General features: G+C 40.0%; 2 protein-coding genes across 4 annotated transcripts in view; one reads left to right on the forward strand and one right to left on the reverse strand.

Moving 5' to 3' along the window:
- Positions 1 to 14,205, reverse strand: part of LOC137259073 (ATP-dependent RNA helicase DDX1-like) — a 339,352-nt gene that overhangs the window by 177,867 nt on the left and 147,280 nt on the right. The gene's annotated exons all lie outside the window — the stretch shown is intronic.
- On the forward strand, positions 508 to 1,745 carry LOC137258430 (probable G-protein coupled receptor B0563.6). Its single transcript, XM_067796107.1, has one exon. The coding sequence runs from the start codon at positions 539 to 541 to the stop codon at positions 1,730 to 1,732; it is 1,194 nt and encodes a 397-aa protein (XP_067652208.1). The 5' UTR covers positions 508 to 538; the 3' UTR covers positions 1,733 to 1,745.

Consider the following 14,205-nt stretch of genomic DNA (forward strand, 5'->3'; position numbering starts at 1 on the left):
AATTTGAGTTCTGATGTCAGTGACCCATTTTTAAAGGAATAATTCTGTACTGAGAGCTTGTGTGTTTAGCCCACTGCTGGAGTCACAACATTTGAGGGTTTCTTTCCACGAAATAAGAAAGAACATCAAAGAGATGTCACAGGCAAAAATGTTTGAGAAGTGATTTGAAAACAATATATAACATGAAAAGTGAACAACAAACAATTGAACCCAACTTCCATACTACTGGCAAATCTCAAGGTTGACACTTTTGAAAAGATACAAACTCATATTTATTGATGAGCAAGTAACAACACTGAATCAAGTTAGAGTTGAAAGTATGCAGATTCACTTGGATGAAATGACAAATCAGCATTACACTTAACTTTAGTTCAATGTAAGTACAAAATATCACTTGGAAGTTAGTTTGCCTATATAAGTTGAAGCAGAAGAAGTTGTGTCTGTTCTGATCAAGTGTGCAATTTATTTCAGACTGAGTGGCAGAAGGCGAACCAGAAGACTGCTGGATCCCAGCCCAGCACAGAGTGGTCTGTTCGCCATGAGCACGCCCATTCCTGTAGCCAATGAGCATGCGTCAGCACTGCTGAATGTTGGGGGTGTGAATCTGACAAGCGGCGCTGTGGACGATGGCAGTGTGACGAAGGACTGGCAGCTTATTGATTCCTGGGTGAGTCCCGACACCGTAGCCAGCCTTGCAGATCTGCTGCTGTCCGAACCTGACTTCAGGATGTCGGAGAAGCTATATCGCTACCTTACTCCTGTGCTCATCATCATTGGAAACTTTAGTAATATTTTGGCACTTCTTGTTTTGAGGAGAAAAAATTTGAGACAACATTCAGCATGTTTTTATATGTCTGCATACGCAATTGCAAACTTGTTAGTATTAAACTTGGTGTCTGGAGTAGCTTGGATGTGTTACATACTACAGAAGCCATACATAGCAACACTGAGTGACTGGGGATGTGGACTGTGGACCTTCCTGGCCAATGTTATGATATATAGTGGGATATGGTTTGTGGTAGCAATGACTATTGACCGCTACGTTTTACTTTGCTATCCAAACAAGGCACTGACGATGTGTACAGTTTTCGCAGCAAAGGTCACATCAGTGTTCATCATGGTAGGTCTGGTTGTCATCAGTGTACATGCAATGTGGACATACCAACTGCAGGAACATGGCTGCTTTATCCCCTACCACATGAAGGACCTGCATATCCTCATCTGGCCCTGGATGTCAGCCACGTTCTACTCCTATCTCCCACTACTACTACTCTTCCACCTTAACATCTGCCTGAGTGTATCACTGTGCCTAAAACGCCATCGCTTACGGCAGACTATTCAAGATGATGGTGGTGATGACTTTATCGTCATCACTCTTATCATTTCCATGTCCTTCTTTGCACTGGCTGTTCCTGCAACCATCATCAACCTCATCGATATTCATGCTCCAAGCTCCTGGCTAAATGCAAAGCTTATTGCTCAGATAGAACTCACAAAGAAAGTTACAGGAATCCTTTCAGCAGCTAATCAGGCGGTACTGGGATATCTTCTACTTATTTGCTCAAAAACCTTTCGCACAGAGTTCGCCAGAGTTTTCAAAGATCTGACCATAAAACGAAGGCCTAAAGTATATGAGATGAGGAATATGAGTGGAAACGATGATTCCAATAGGATCCATGTTGAGTATGAAATCTGCAGCGATGGAACCCGTGCTATCACCACAACACTATGAATGTCTCCTGCCACAGCACCTGTAACTTCAATGATAACAGTCAAGGCATTGTACAGTGCTGGAAAGTGTCATGCATGTGTACTACAATCATGCAGTCTGTGACTGCATAGATGGCTTCCCAATACTGGACATATAAAGTGTGATAAATTACCTGGTGTCACTGGATCAACAAGGTGCGTATCAATCTGACAGCGAGCGGCAAGCATTATAAAGACATAATTGCTGGTGCTAAATCTGTAAGTTGAACACAAAAAGACTGAAGATCATCAAACCACAACCTTAACTTGTCAGTCATGTTTATAAGAACATTAATTGAATACATGTTATGAAATTTAATGAAATAAGGAAATTCCTGCTTGAATTCATGTGGCAAACAAGATTATTTTCAGCAAATAATCATATATTGTACATAAGCATACAGAAATAAACAAACTACTGACAAAACAAATTTCCCACAAACATTTCTGAGTAACTGAAAGGGAAGCTGAAACATGTAGGAAGGAAATTTGTGTTGTCATTACATTGTGGATTTTTGTATACATGTGTGTACTACTGTATAGAGAGAGACCTCTCTCTTTCTCTCTCTCTCTCTTTTCCAGTTCCCTCTGTATACACACAAATCTTGTTTGACCTGACCATCAATGAGATTCTGTGTTAAATCTGTTTTAATACACAACAGGAAACTTTGTCTATAAACCAATCCATGAACACCCCCATTTATTTACTTCGGCCAATTGGTTTAATGAGTTCTGCGGCAGAAACAACTCAATATCACTAATGGGTTCACTCACCCATGCCATTACAAGCCAAGACACACTCTACACAGCTCTAATGTCCCCTTTCTATCAATTGATTTTATATACACGTGATAAAGAGGGTACAGGCAGTTAAATGCAGTTACAAGTCAGTTCAACATGAAAAACGTTACTTTCAAGTTTGTGTGTTTTTGCTGCAATATGTGATAGGCCCACTAAACTCAAGCAGCCGGCCCAGTAGACATGTAGTCCCATGGAATCAATACGGAGGTGCCTTCCATTTAAAACAAATAGCAAGGATTGCAATTCAATGATGCACTCCAATTTCTTATGTTAGAGTAACTAGTATTTGTCATGTATTGTGTGGGAATTTGTCTATCAGTCTGTATGTTAAATAAATTCACATATGTGATTCTGTGTCTTTCTTTACTTGTGTTGTATTTAATGACAATGATTTAAACAGTTATTTCAGTAATAACTGCAAAGACATCCACACAGGAGTAGTGTATCCAATATGATTTCCTTTACCCTGGTGACAACACAAAGGAACTCCACGATACTGTCATGTACAGCTGATAAAAATGACCTAAACAAGACTCAAATGGCTGTCATAGTTGTTACATGTCAATTCAGTGTGTCACCTTCCATGTTTTCACGCTACGTGATATAAGATATGGAAATGTGTAACAACCCACAAGTTTTCAGAAAGGTCTAGCATCATGTTTTTGCTTAGGTCACATCTACAATCAGATAGGTCTAGCACCATGTTTTTACCTAGGCCACATCTACAAACAGGTCTAGCATCATGTTTTTACCTAGGCCACATCTACAGACAGGTCTAGCATCATGTTTTTACCTAGGCCACATCTACAGACAGGTCTAGCATCATGTTTTTACCTAGGCCACATCTACAGACAGATAGGTCTAGCATCATGTTTTTACTTAGGCCACATCTACTAACAGATAGTTCTAGCATCATGTTTTTACCTAGGCTACATCTACAATCAGATAGGTCTAGCACCATGTTTTTACTTAGGCCACATCTACTAACAGATAGTTCTAGCATCATGTTTTTACCTAGGCCACATCTACAATCAGATAGGTCTAGCATCATGTTTTTACTTAGGCCACATCTACTAACAGATAGTTCTAGCATCATGTTTTTACCTAGGCCACATCTACAGACAGATAGGTCTAGCATCATGTTTTTACTTAGGCCACATCTACTAACAGATAGTTGTAGCATCATGTTTTTACCTAGGCCACATCTACAATCAGATAGGTCTAGCACCATGTTTTTACCTAGGCCATATCTACTAACAGGTCTAGCATCATGTTTTTACCTAGGCCACATCTACAGACAGGTCTAGCATCATGTTTTTACCTAGGCCACATCTACAGACAGGTCTAGCATCATGTTTTTACCTAGGCCACATCTACAATCAGATAGGTCTAGCACCATGTTTTTACTTAGGCCACATCTACTAACAGATAGTTCTAGCATCATGTTTTTACCTAGGCCACATCTACAATCAGATAGGTCTAGCACCATGTTTTTACTTAGGCCACATCTACTAACAGGTCTAGCATCATGTTTTTACCTAGGCCACATCTACAAACAGGTCTAGCATCATGTTTTTACCTAGGCCACATCTACAGACAGATAGGTCTAGCATCATGTTTTTACTTAGGCCACATCTACTAACAGATAGTTCTAGCATCATGTTTTTACCTAGGCTACATCTACAATCAGATAGGTCTAGCACCATGTTTTTACTTAGGCCACATCTACTAACAGATAGTTCTAGCATCATGTTTTTACCTAGGCCACATCTACAATCAGATAGGTCTAGCATCATGTTTTTACTTAGGCCACATCTACTAACAGATAGTTCTAGCATCATGTTTTTACCTAGGCCACATCTACAGACAGATAGGTCTAGCATCATGTTTTTACTTAGGCCACATCTACTAACAGATAGTTCTAGCATCATGTTTTTACCTAGGCCACATCTACAATCAGATAGGTCTAGCACCATGTTTTTACCTAGGCCACATCTACAAACAGGTCTAGCATCATGTTTTTACCTAGGCCACATCTACTAACAGGTCTAGCATCATGTTTTTACCTAGGCCACATCTACAGATAGTTCTAGCATCATGTTTTTACCTAGGCCACATCTACAGACAGGTCTAGCATCATGTTTTTACCTAGGCCACATCTACAATCAGATGGGTCTAGCACCATGTTTTTACTTAGGCCACATCTACTAACAGATAGTTCTAGCATCATGTTTTTACCTAGGCCACATCTACAATCAGATAGGTCTAGCACCATGTTTTTACTTAGGCCACATCTACTAACAGGTCTAGCATCATGTTTTTACCTAGGCCACATCTACAAACAGGTCTAGCATCATGTTTTTACCTAGGCCACATCTACAGACAGGTCTAGCATCATGTTTTTACCTAGGCCACATCTACAGACAGATAGGTCTAGCATCATGTTTTTACTTAGGCCACATCTACTAACAGATAGTTCTAGCATCATGTTTTTGCTTAGGTCACATCTACAATCAGATAGGTCTAGCATCATGTTTTTACCTAGGCCACATCTACAAACAGGTCTAGCATCATGTTTTTACCTAGGCCACATCTACAGACAGGTCTAGCATCATGTTTTTACCTAGGCCACATCTACAGACAGGTCTAGCATCATGTTTTTACCTAGGCCACATCTACAGACAGGTCTAGCATCATGTTTTTACCTAGGCCACATCTACAGACAGATAGGTCTAGCATCATGTTTTTACTTAGGCCACATCTACTAACAGATAGTTCTAGCATCATGTTTTTACCTAGGCTACATCTACAATCAGATAGGTCTAGCACCATGTTTTTACTTAGGCCACATCTACTAACAGATAGTTCTAGCATCATGTTTTTACCTAGGCCACATCTACAATCAGATAGGTCTAGCATCATGTTTTTACTTAGGCCACATCTACTAACAGATAGTTCTAGCATCATGTTTTTACCTAGGCCACATCTACAGACAGATAGGTCTAGCATCATGTTTTTACTTAGGCCACATCTACTAACAGATAGTTGTAGCATCATGATTTTACCTAGGCCACATCTACAATCAGATAGGTCTAGCACCATGTTTTTACCTAGGCCACATCTACTAACAGGTCTAGCATCATGTTTTTACCTAGGCCACATCTACAGACAGGTCTAGCATCATGTTTTTACCTAGGCCACATCTACAGACAGGTCTAGCATCATGTTTTTACCTAGGCCACATCTACAATCAGATAGGTCTAGCACCATGTTTTTACTTAGGCCACATCTACTAACAGATAGTTCTAGCATCATGTTTTTACCTAGGCCACATCTACAATCAGATAGGTCTAGCACCATGTTTTTACTTAGGCCACATCTACTAACAGGTCTAGCATCATGTTTTTACCTAGGCCACATCTACAAACAGGTCTAGCATCATGTTTTTACCTAGGCCACATCTACAGACAGGTCTAGCATCATGTTTTTACCTAGGCCACATCTACAATCAGATAGGTCTAGCATCATGTTTTTACTTAGGCCACATCTACTAACAGATAGTTCTAGCATCATGTTTTTACCTAGGCTACATCTACAATCAGATAGGTCTAGCACCATGTTTTTACTTAGGCCACATCTACTAACAGATAGTTCTAGCATCATGTTTTTACCTAGGCCACATCTACAATCAGATAGGTCTAGCATCATGTTTTTACTTAGGCCACATCTACTAACAGATAGTTCTAGCATCATGTTTTTACCTAGGCCACATCTACAGACAGATAGGTCTAGCATCATGTTTTTACTTAGGCCACATCTACTAACAGATAGTTCTAGCATCATGTTTTTACCTAGGCCACATCTACAATCAGATAGGTCTAGCACCATGTTTCTACCTAGGCCACATCTACTAACAGGTCTAGCATCATGTTTTTACCTAGGCCACATCTACAGACAGGTCTAGCATCATGTTTTTACCTAGGCCACATCTACAGACAGGTCTAGCATCATGTTTTTACCTAGGCCACATCTACAATCAGATAGGTCTAGCACCATGTTTTTACTTAGGCCACATCTACTAACAGATAGTTCTAGCATCATGTTTTTACCTAGGCCACATCTACAATCAGATAGGTCTAGCACCATGTTTTTACTTAGGCCACATCTACTAACAGGTCTAGCATCATGTTTTTACCTAGGCCACATCTACAAACAGGTCTAGCATCATGTTTTTACCTAGGCCACATCTACAGACAGGTCTAGCATCATGTTTTTACCTAGGCCACATCTACAGACAGATAGGTCTAGCATCATGTTTTTACTTAGGCCACATCTACTAACAGATAGTTCTAGCATCATGTTTTTACCTAGGCTACATTTACAATCAGATAGGTCTAGCACCATGTTTTTACTTAGGCCACATCTACTAACAGATAGTTCTAGCATCATGTTTTTGCTTAGGTCACATCTACAATCAGATAGGTCTAGCATCATGTTTTTACCTAGGCCACATCTACAAACAGGTCTAGCATCATGTTTTTACCTAGGCCACATCTACAGACAGGTCTAGCATCATGTTTTTAGCTAGGCCACATCTACAGACAGGTCTAGCATCATGTTTTTACCTAGGCCACATCTACAGACAGGTCTAGCATCATGTTTTTACCTAGGCCACATCTACAGACAGATAGGTCTAGCATCATGTTTTTACTTAGGCCACATCTACTAACAGATAGTTCTAGCATCATGTTTTTACCTAGGCTACATCTACAATCAGATAGGTCTAGCACCATGTTTTTACTTAGGCCACATCTACTAACAGATAGTTCTAGCATCATGTTTTTACCTAGGCCACATCTACAATCAGATAGGTCTAGCATCATGTTTTTACTTAGGCCACATCTACTAACAGATAGTTCTAGCATCATGTTTTTACCTAGGCCACATCTACAGACAGATAGGTCTAGCATCATGTTTTTACTTAGGCCACATCTACTAACAGATAGTTCTAGCATCATGTTTTTACCTAGGCCACATCTACAATCAGATAGGTCTAGCACCATGTTTTTACCTAGGCCACATCTACAAACAGGTCTAGCATCATGTTTTTACCTAGGCCACATCTACAGACAGGTCTAGCATCATGTTTTTACCTAGGCCACAGCTACAGACAGGTCTAGCATCATGTTTTTACCTAGGCCACATCTACAATCAGATAGGTCTAGCACCATGTTTTTACTTAGGCCACATCTACTAACAGATAGTTCTAGCATCATGTTTTTACCTAGGCTACATCTACAATCAGATAGGTCTAGCACCATGTTTTTACTTAGGCCACATCTACTAACAGGTCTAGCATCATGTTTTTACCTAGGCCACATCTACAAACAGATAGTTCTAGCATCATGTTTTTACCTAGGCTACATCTACAATCAGATAGGTCTAGCACCATGTTTTTACTTAGGCCACATCTACTAACAGATAGTTCTAGCATCATGTTTTTACCTAGGCCACATCTACAATCAGATAGGTCTAGCATCATGTTTTTACTTAGGCCACATCTACTAACAGATAGTTCTAGCATCATGTTTTTACCTAGGCCACATCTACAGACAGATAGGTCTAGCATCATGTTTTTACTTAGGCCACATCTACTAACAGATAGTTCTAGCATCATGTTTTTACCTAGGCCACATCTACAATCAGATAGGTCTAGCACCATGTTTTTACCTAGGCCACATCTACTAACAGGTCTAGCATCATGTTTTTACCTAGGCCACATCTACAGACAGGTCTAGCATCATGTTTTTACCTAGGCCACATCTACAGACAGGTCTAGCATCATGTTTTTACCTAGGCCACATCTACAATCAGATAGGTCTAGCACCATGTTTTTACTTAGGCCACATCTACTAACAGATAGTTCTAGCATCATGTTTTTACCTAGGCCACATCTACAATCAGATAGGTCTAGCACCATGTTTTTACTTAGGCCACATCTACTAACAGGTCTAGCATCATGTTTTTACCTAGGCCACATCTACAAACAGGTCTAGCATCATGTTTTTACCTAGGCCACATCTACAGACAGGTCTAGCATCATGTTTTTACCTAGGCCACATCTACAGACAGATAGGTCTAGCATCATGTTTTTACTTAGGCCACATCTACTAACAGATAGTTCTAGCATCATGTTTTTACCTAGGCTACATCTACAATCAGATAGGTCTAGCACCATGTTTTTACTTAGGCCACATCTACTAACAGATAGTTCTAGCATCATGTTTTTACCTAGGCCACATCTACAATCAGATAGGTCTAGCATCATGTTTTTACTTAGGCCACATCTACTAACAGATAGTTCTAGCATCATGTTTTTACTTAGGCCACATCTACAATCAGATAGGTCTAGCACCATGTTTTTACCTAGGTCACATCTACTAACAGGTCTAGCATCATGTTTTTACCTAGGCCACATCTACAGACAGGTCTAGCATCATGTTTTTACCTAGGCCACATCTACAGAAAGGTCTAGCATCATGTTTTTACCTAGGCCACATCTACAATCAGATAGGTCTAGCACCATGTTTTTACTTAGGCCACATCTACTAACAGATAGTTCTAGCATCATGTTTTTACCTAGGCCACATCTACAATCAGATAGGTCTAGCACCATGTTTTTACTTAGGCCACATCTACTAACAGGTCTAGCATCATGTTTTTACCTAGGCCACATCTACAAACAGGTCTAGCATCATGTTTTTACCTAGGCCACATCTACAGACAGGTCTAGCATCATGTTTCTACCTAGGCCACATCTACAAACAGGTCTAGCATCATGTTTTTACCTAGGCCACATCTACAAACAGGTCTAGCATCATGTTTTTACCTAGGCCACATCTACAGACAGATAGGTCTAGCATCATGTTTTAACTTAGGCCACATCTACTAACAGATAGTTCTAGCATCATGTTTTTACCTAGGCTACATCTACAATCAGATAGGTCTAGCACCATGTTTTTACTTAGGCCACATCTACTAACAGATAGTTCTAGCATCATGTTTTTACCTAGGCCACATCTACAATCAGATAGGTCTAGCATCATGTTTTTACTTAGGCCACATCTACTAACAGATAGTTCTAGCATCATGTTTTTACCTAGGCCACATCTACAATCAGATAGGTCTAGCATCATGTTTTTACTTAGGCCACATCTACTAACAGATAGTTCTAGCATCATGTTTTTACCTAGGCCACATCTACAATCAGATAGGTCTAGCACCATGTTTTTACCTAGGCCACATCTACTAACAGGTCTAGCATCATGTTTTTACCTAGGCCACATCTACAGACAGGTCTAGCATCATGTTTTTACCTAGGCCACATCTACAGACAGGTCTAGCATCATGTTTTTACCTAGGCCACATCTACAATCAGATAGGTCTAGCACCATGTTTTTACTTAGGCCACATCTACTAACAGATAGTTCTAGCATCATGTTTTTACCTAGGCCACATCTACAATCAGATAGGTCTAGCACCATGTTTTTACTTAGGCCACATCTACTAACAGGTCTAGCATCATGTTTTTACCTAGGCCACATCTACAAACAGGTCTAGCATCATGTTTTTACCTAGGCCACATCTACAGACAGGTCTAGCATCATGTTTTTACCTAGGCCACATCTACAGACAGGTCTAGCATCATGTTTTTACCTAGGCCACATCTACAATCAGATAGGTCTAGCACCATGTTTTTACTTAGGCCACATCTACTAACAGATAGTTCTAGCATCATGTTTTTACCTAGGCCACATCTACAATCAGATAGGTCTAGCACCATGTTTTTACTTAGGCCACATCTACTAACAGGTCTAGCATCATGTTTTTACCTAGGCCACATCTACAAACAGGTCTAGCATCATGTTTTTACCTAGGCCACATCTACAGACAGGTCTAGCATCATGTTTTTACCTAGGCCACATCTACAGACAGATAGGTCTAGCATCATGTTTTTACTTAGGCCACATCTACTAACAGATAGTTCTAGCATCATGTTTTTACCTAGGCTACATTTACAATCAGATAGGTCTAGCACCATGTTTTTACTTAGGCCACATCTACTAACAGATAGTTCTAGCATCATGTTTTTGCTTAGGTCACATCTACAATCAGATAGGTCTAGCATCATGTTTTTACCTAGGCCACATCTACAAACAGGTCTAGCATCATGTTTTTACCTAGGCCACATCTACAGACAGGTCTAGCATCATGTTTTTACCTAGGCCACATCTACAGACAGGTTTAGCATCATGTTTTTACCTAGGCCACATCTACAGACAGGTCTAGCATCATGTTTTTACCTAGGCCACATCTACAGACAGATAGGTCTAGCATCATGTTTTTACTTAGGCCACATCTACTAACAGATAGTTCTAGCATCATGTTTTTACCTAGGCTACATCTACAATCAGATAGGTCTAGCACCATGTTTTTACTTAGGCCACATCTACTAACAGATAGTTCTAGCATCATGTTTTTACCTAGGCCACATCTACAATCAGATAGGTCTAGCATCATGTTTTTACTTAGGCCACATCTACTAACAGATAGTTCTAGCATCATGTTTTTACCTAGGCCACATCTACAGACAGATAGGTCTAGCATCATGTTTTTACTTAGGCCACATCTACTAACAGATAGTTCTAGCATCATGTTTTTACCTAGGCCACATCTACAATCAGATAGGTCTAGCACCATGTTTTTACCTAGGCCACACCTACAAACAGGTCTAGCATCATGTTTTTACCTAGGCCACATCTACAGACAGGTCTAGCATCATGTTTTTACCTAGGCCACATCTACAGACAGGTCTAGCATCATGTTTTTACCTAGGCCACATCTACAATCAGATAGGTCTAGCACCATGTTTTTACTTAGGCCACATCTACTAACAGATAGTTCTAGCATCATGTTTTTACCTAGGCCACATCTACAATCAGATAGGTCTAGCATCATGTTTTTACTTAGGCCACATCTACTAACAGATAGTTCTAGCATCATGTTTTTACCTAGGCCACATCTACAATCAGATAGGTCTAGCATCATGTTTTTACTTAGGCCACATCTACTAACAGATAGTTCTAGCATCATGTTTTTACCTAGGCCACATCTACAATCAGATAGGTCTAGCACCATGTTTTTACCTAGGCCACATCTACTAACAGGTCTAGCATCATGTTTTTACCTAGGCCACATCTACAGACAGGTCTAGCATCATGTTTTTACCTAGGCCACATCTACAGACAGGTCTAGCATCATGTTTTTACCTAGGCCACATCTACAATCAGATAGGTCTAGCACCATGTTTTTACTTAGGCCACATCTACTAACAGATAGTTCTAGCATCATGTTTTTACCTAGGCCACATCTACAATCAGATAGGTCTAGCACCATGTTTTTACTTAGGCCACATCTACTAACAGGTCTAGCATCATGTTTTTACCTAGGCCACATCTACAAACAGGTCTAGCATCATATTTTTACCTAGGCCACATCTACAGACAGGTCTAGCATCATGTTTTTACCTAGGCCACATCTACAGACAGATAGGTCTAGCATCATGTTTTTACTTAGGCCACATCTACTAACAGATAGTTCTAGCATCATGTTTTTACCTAGGCCACATCTACTAACAGGTCTAGCATCATGTTTTTACCTAGGCCACATCTACAAACAGGTCTAGCATCATGTTTTTACCTAGGCCACATCTACAGACAGGTCTAGCATCATGTTTTTACCTAGGCCACATCTACAGACAGGTCTAGCATCATGTTTTTAGCTAGGCCACATCTACAGACAGATAGGTCTAGCATCATGTTTTTACTTAGGCCACATCTACTAACAGGTCTAGCATCATGTTTTTACCTAGGCCACATCTACTAACAGGTCTAGCATCATGTTTTTAGCTAGGCCACATCTACAAACAGACAGGTCTAGCATCATGTTTTTACCTAGGCCACATCTACAGACAGGTCTAGCATCATGTTTTTACCTAGGCCACATCTACAATCAGATAGTTCTAGCATCATGTTTTTACTTAGGCCACATCTACTAACAGATAGTTCTAGCACCATGTTTTTACTTAGGCCACATCTACTAACAGATAGGTCTAGCATCATGTTTTTACTTAGGCCACATCTACTAACAGATAGGTCTAGCATCATGTTTTTACCTAGGCCACATCTACTAACAGGTCTAGCATCATGTTTTTACCTAGGCCACATCTACTAACAGGTCTAGCATCATGTTTTTACTTAGGCCACATCTACTAACAGATAGTTCTAGCACCATGTTTTTACTTAGGCCACATCTACAATCAGATAGTTCTAGCATCATGTTTTTACTTAGGCCACATCTACTAACAGATAGGTCTAGCATCATGTTTTTACCTAGGCCACATCTACTAACAGATAGTTCTAGCATCATGTTTTTAACTAGGCCACATCTACAATCAGATAGGTCTAGCATCATGTTTTTACTTAGGCCACATCTACTAACAGATAGTTCTAGCATCATGTTTTTACCTAGGCCACATCTACAGACAGATAGGTCTAGCATCATGTTTTTACTTAGGCCACATCTACTAACAGATAGTTCTAGCATCATGTTTTTACCTAGGCCACATCTACAATCAGATAGGTCTAGCACCATGTTTCTACCTAGGCCACATCTACTAACAGGTCTAGCATCATGTTTTTACCTAGGCCACATCTACAGACAGGTCTAGCATCATGTTTTTACCTAGGCCACATCTACAGACAGGTTTAGCATCATGTTTTTACCTAGGCCACATCTACAATCAGATAGGTCTAGCACCATGTTTTTACTTAGGCCACATCTACTAACAGATAGTTCTAGCATCATGTTTTTACCTAGGCCACATCTACAATCAGATAGGTCTAGCACCATGTTTTTACTTAGGCCACATCTACTAACAGGTCTAGCATCATGTTTTTACCTAGGCCACATCTACAAACAGGTCTAGCATCATGTTTTTACCTAGGCCACATCTACAGACAGGTCTAGCATCATGTTTTTACCTAGGCCACATCTACAATCAGATAGGTCTAGCATCATGTTTTTACTTAGGCCACATCTACTAACAGATAGTTCTAGCATCATGTTTTTACCTAGGCTACATTTACAATCAGATAGGTCTAGCACCATGTTTTTACTTAGGCCACATCTACTAACAGATAGTTCTAGCATCATGTTTTTGCTTAGGTCACATCTACAATCAGATAGGTCTAGCATCATGTTTTACCTAGGCCACATCTACAAACAGGTCTAGCATCATGTTTTTACCTAGGCCACATCTACAGACAGGTCTAGCATCATGTTTTTACCTAGGCCACATCTACAGACAGGTCTAGCATCATGTTTTTACCTAGGCCACATCTACAGACAGGTCTAGCACCATGTTTTTACCTAGGCCACATCTACAGACAGATAGGTCTAGCATCATGTTTTTACTTAGGCCACATCTACTAACAGATAGTTCTAGCATCATGTTTTTACCTAGGCTACATCTACAATCAGATAGGTCTAGCACCATGTTTTTACTTAGGCCACATCTACTAACAGATAGTTCTA

Source organism: Haliotis asinina, chromosome 12 (genome assembly GCF_037392515.1).
Source record: "Haliotis asinina isolate JCU_RB_2024 chromosome 12, JCU_Hal_asi_v2, whole genome shotgun sequence".
Classification (NCBI taxonomy): Eukaryota; Metazoa; Mollusca; class Gastropoda; order Lepetellida; family Haliotidae; genus Haliotis; species Haliotis asinina.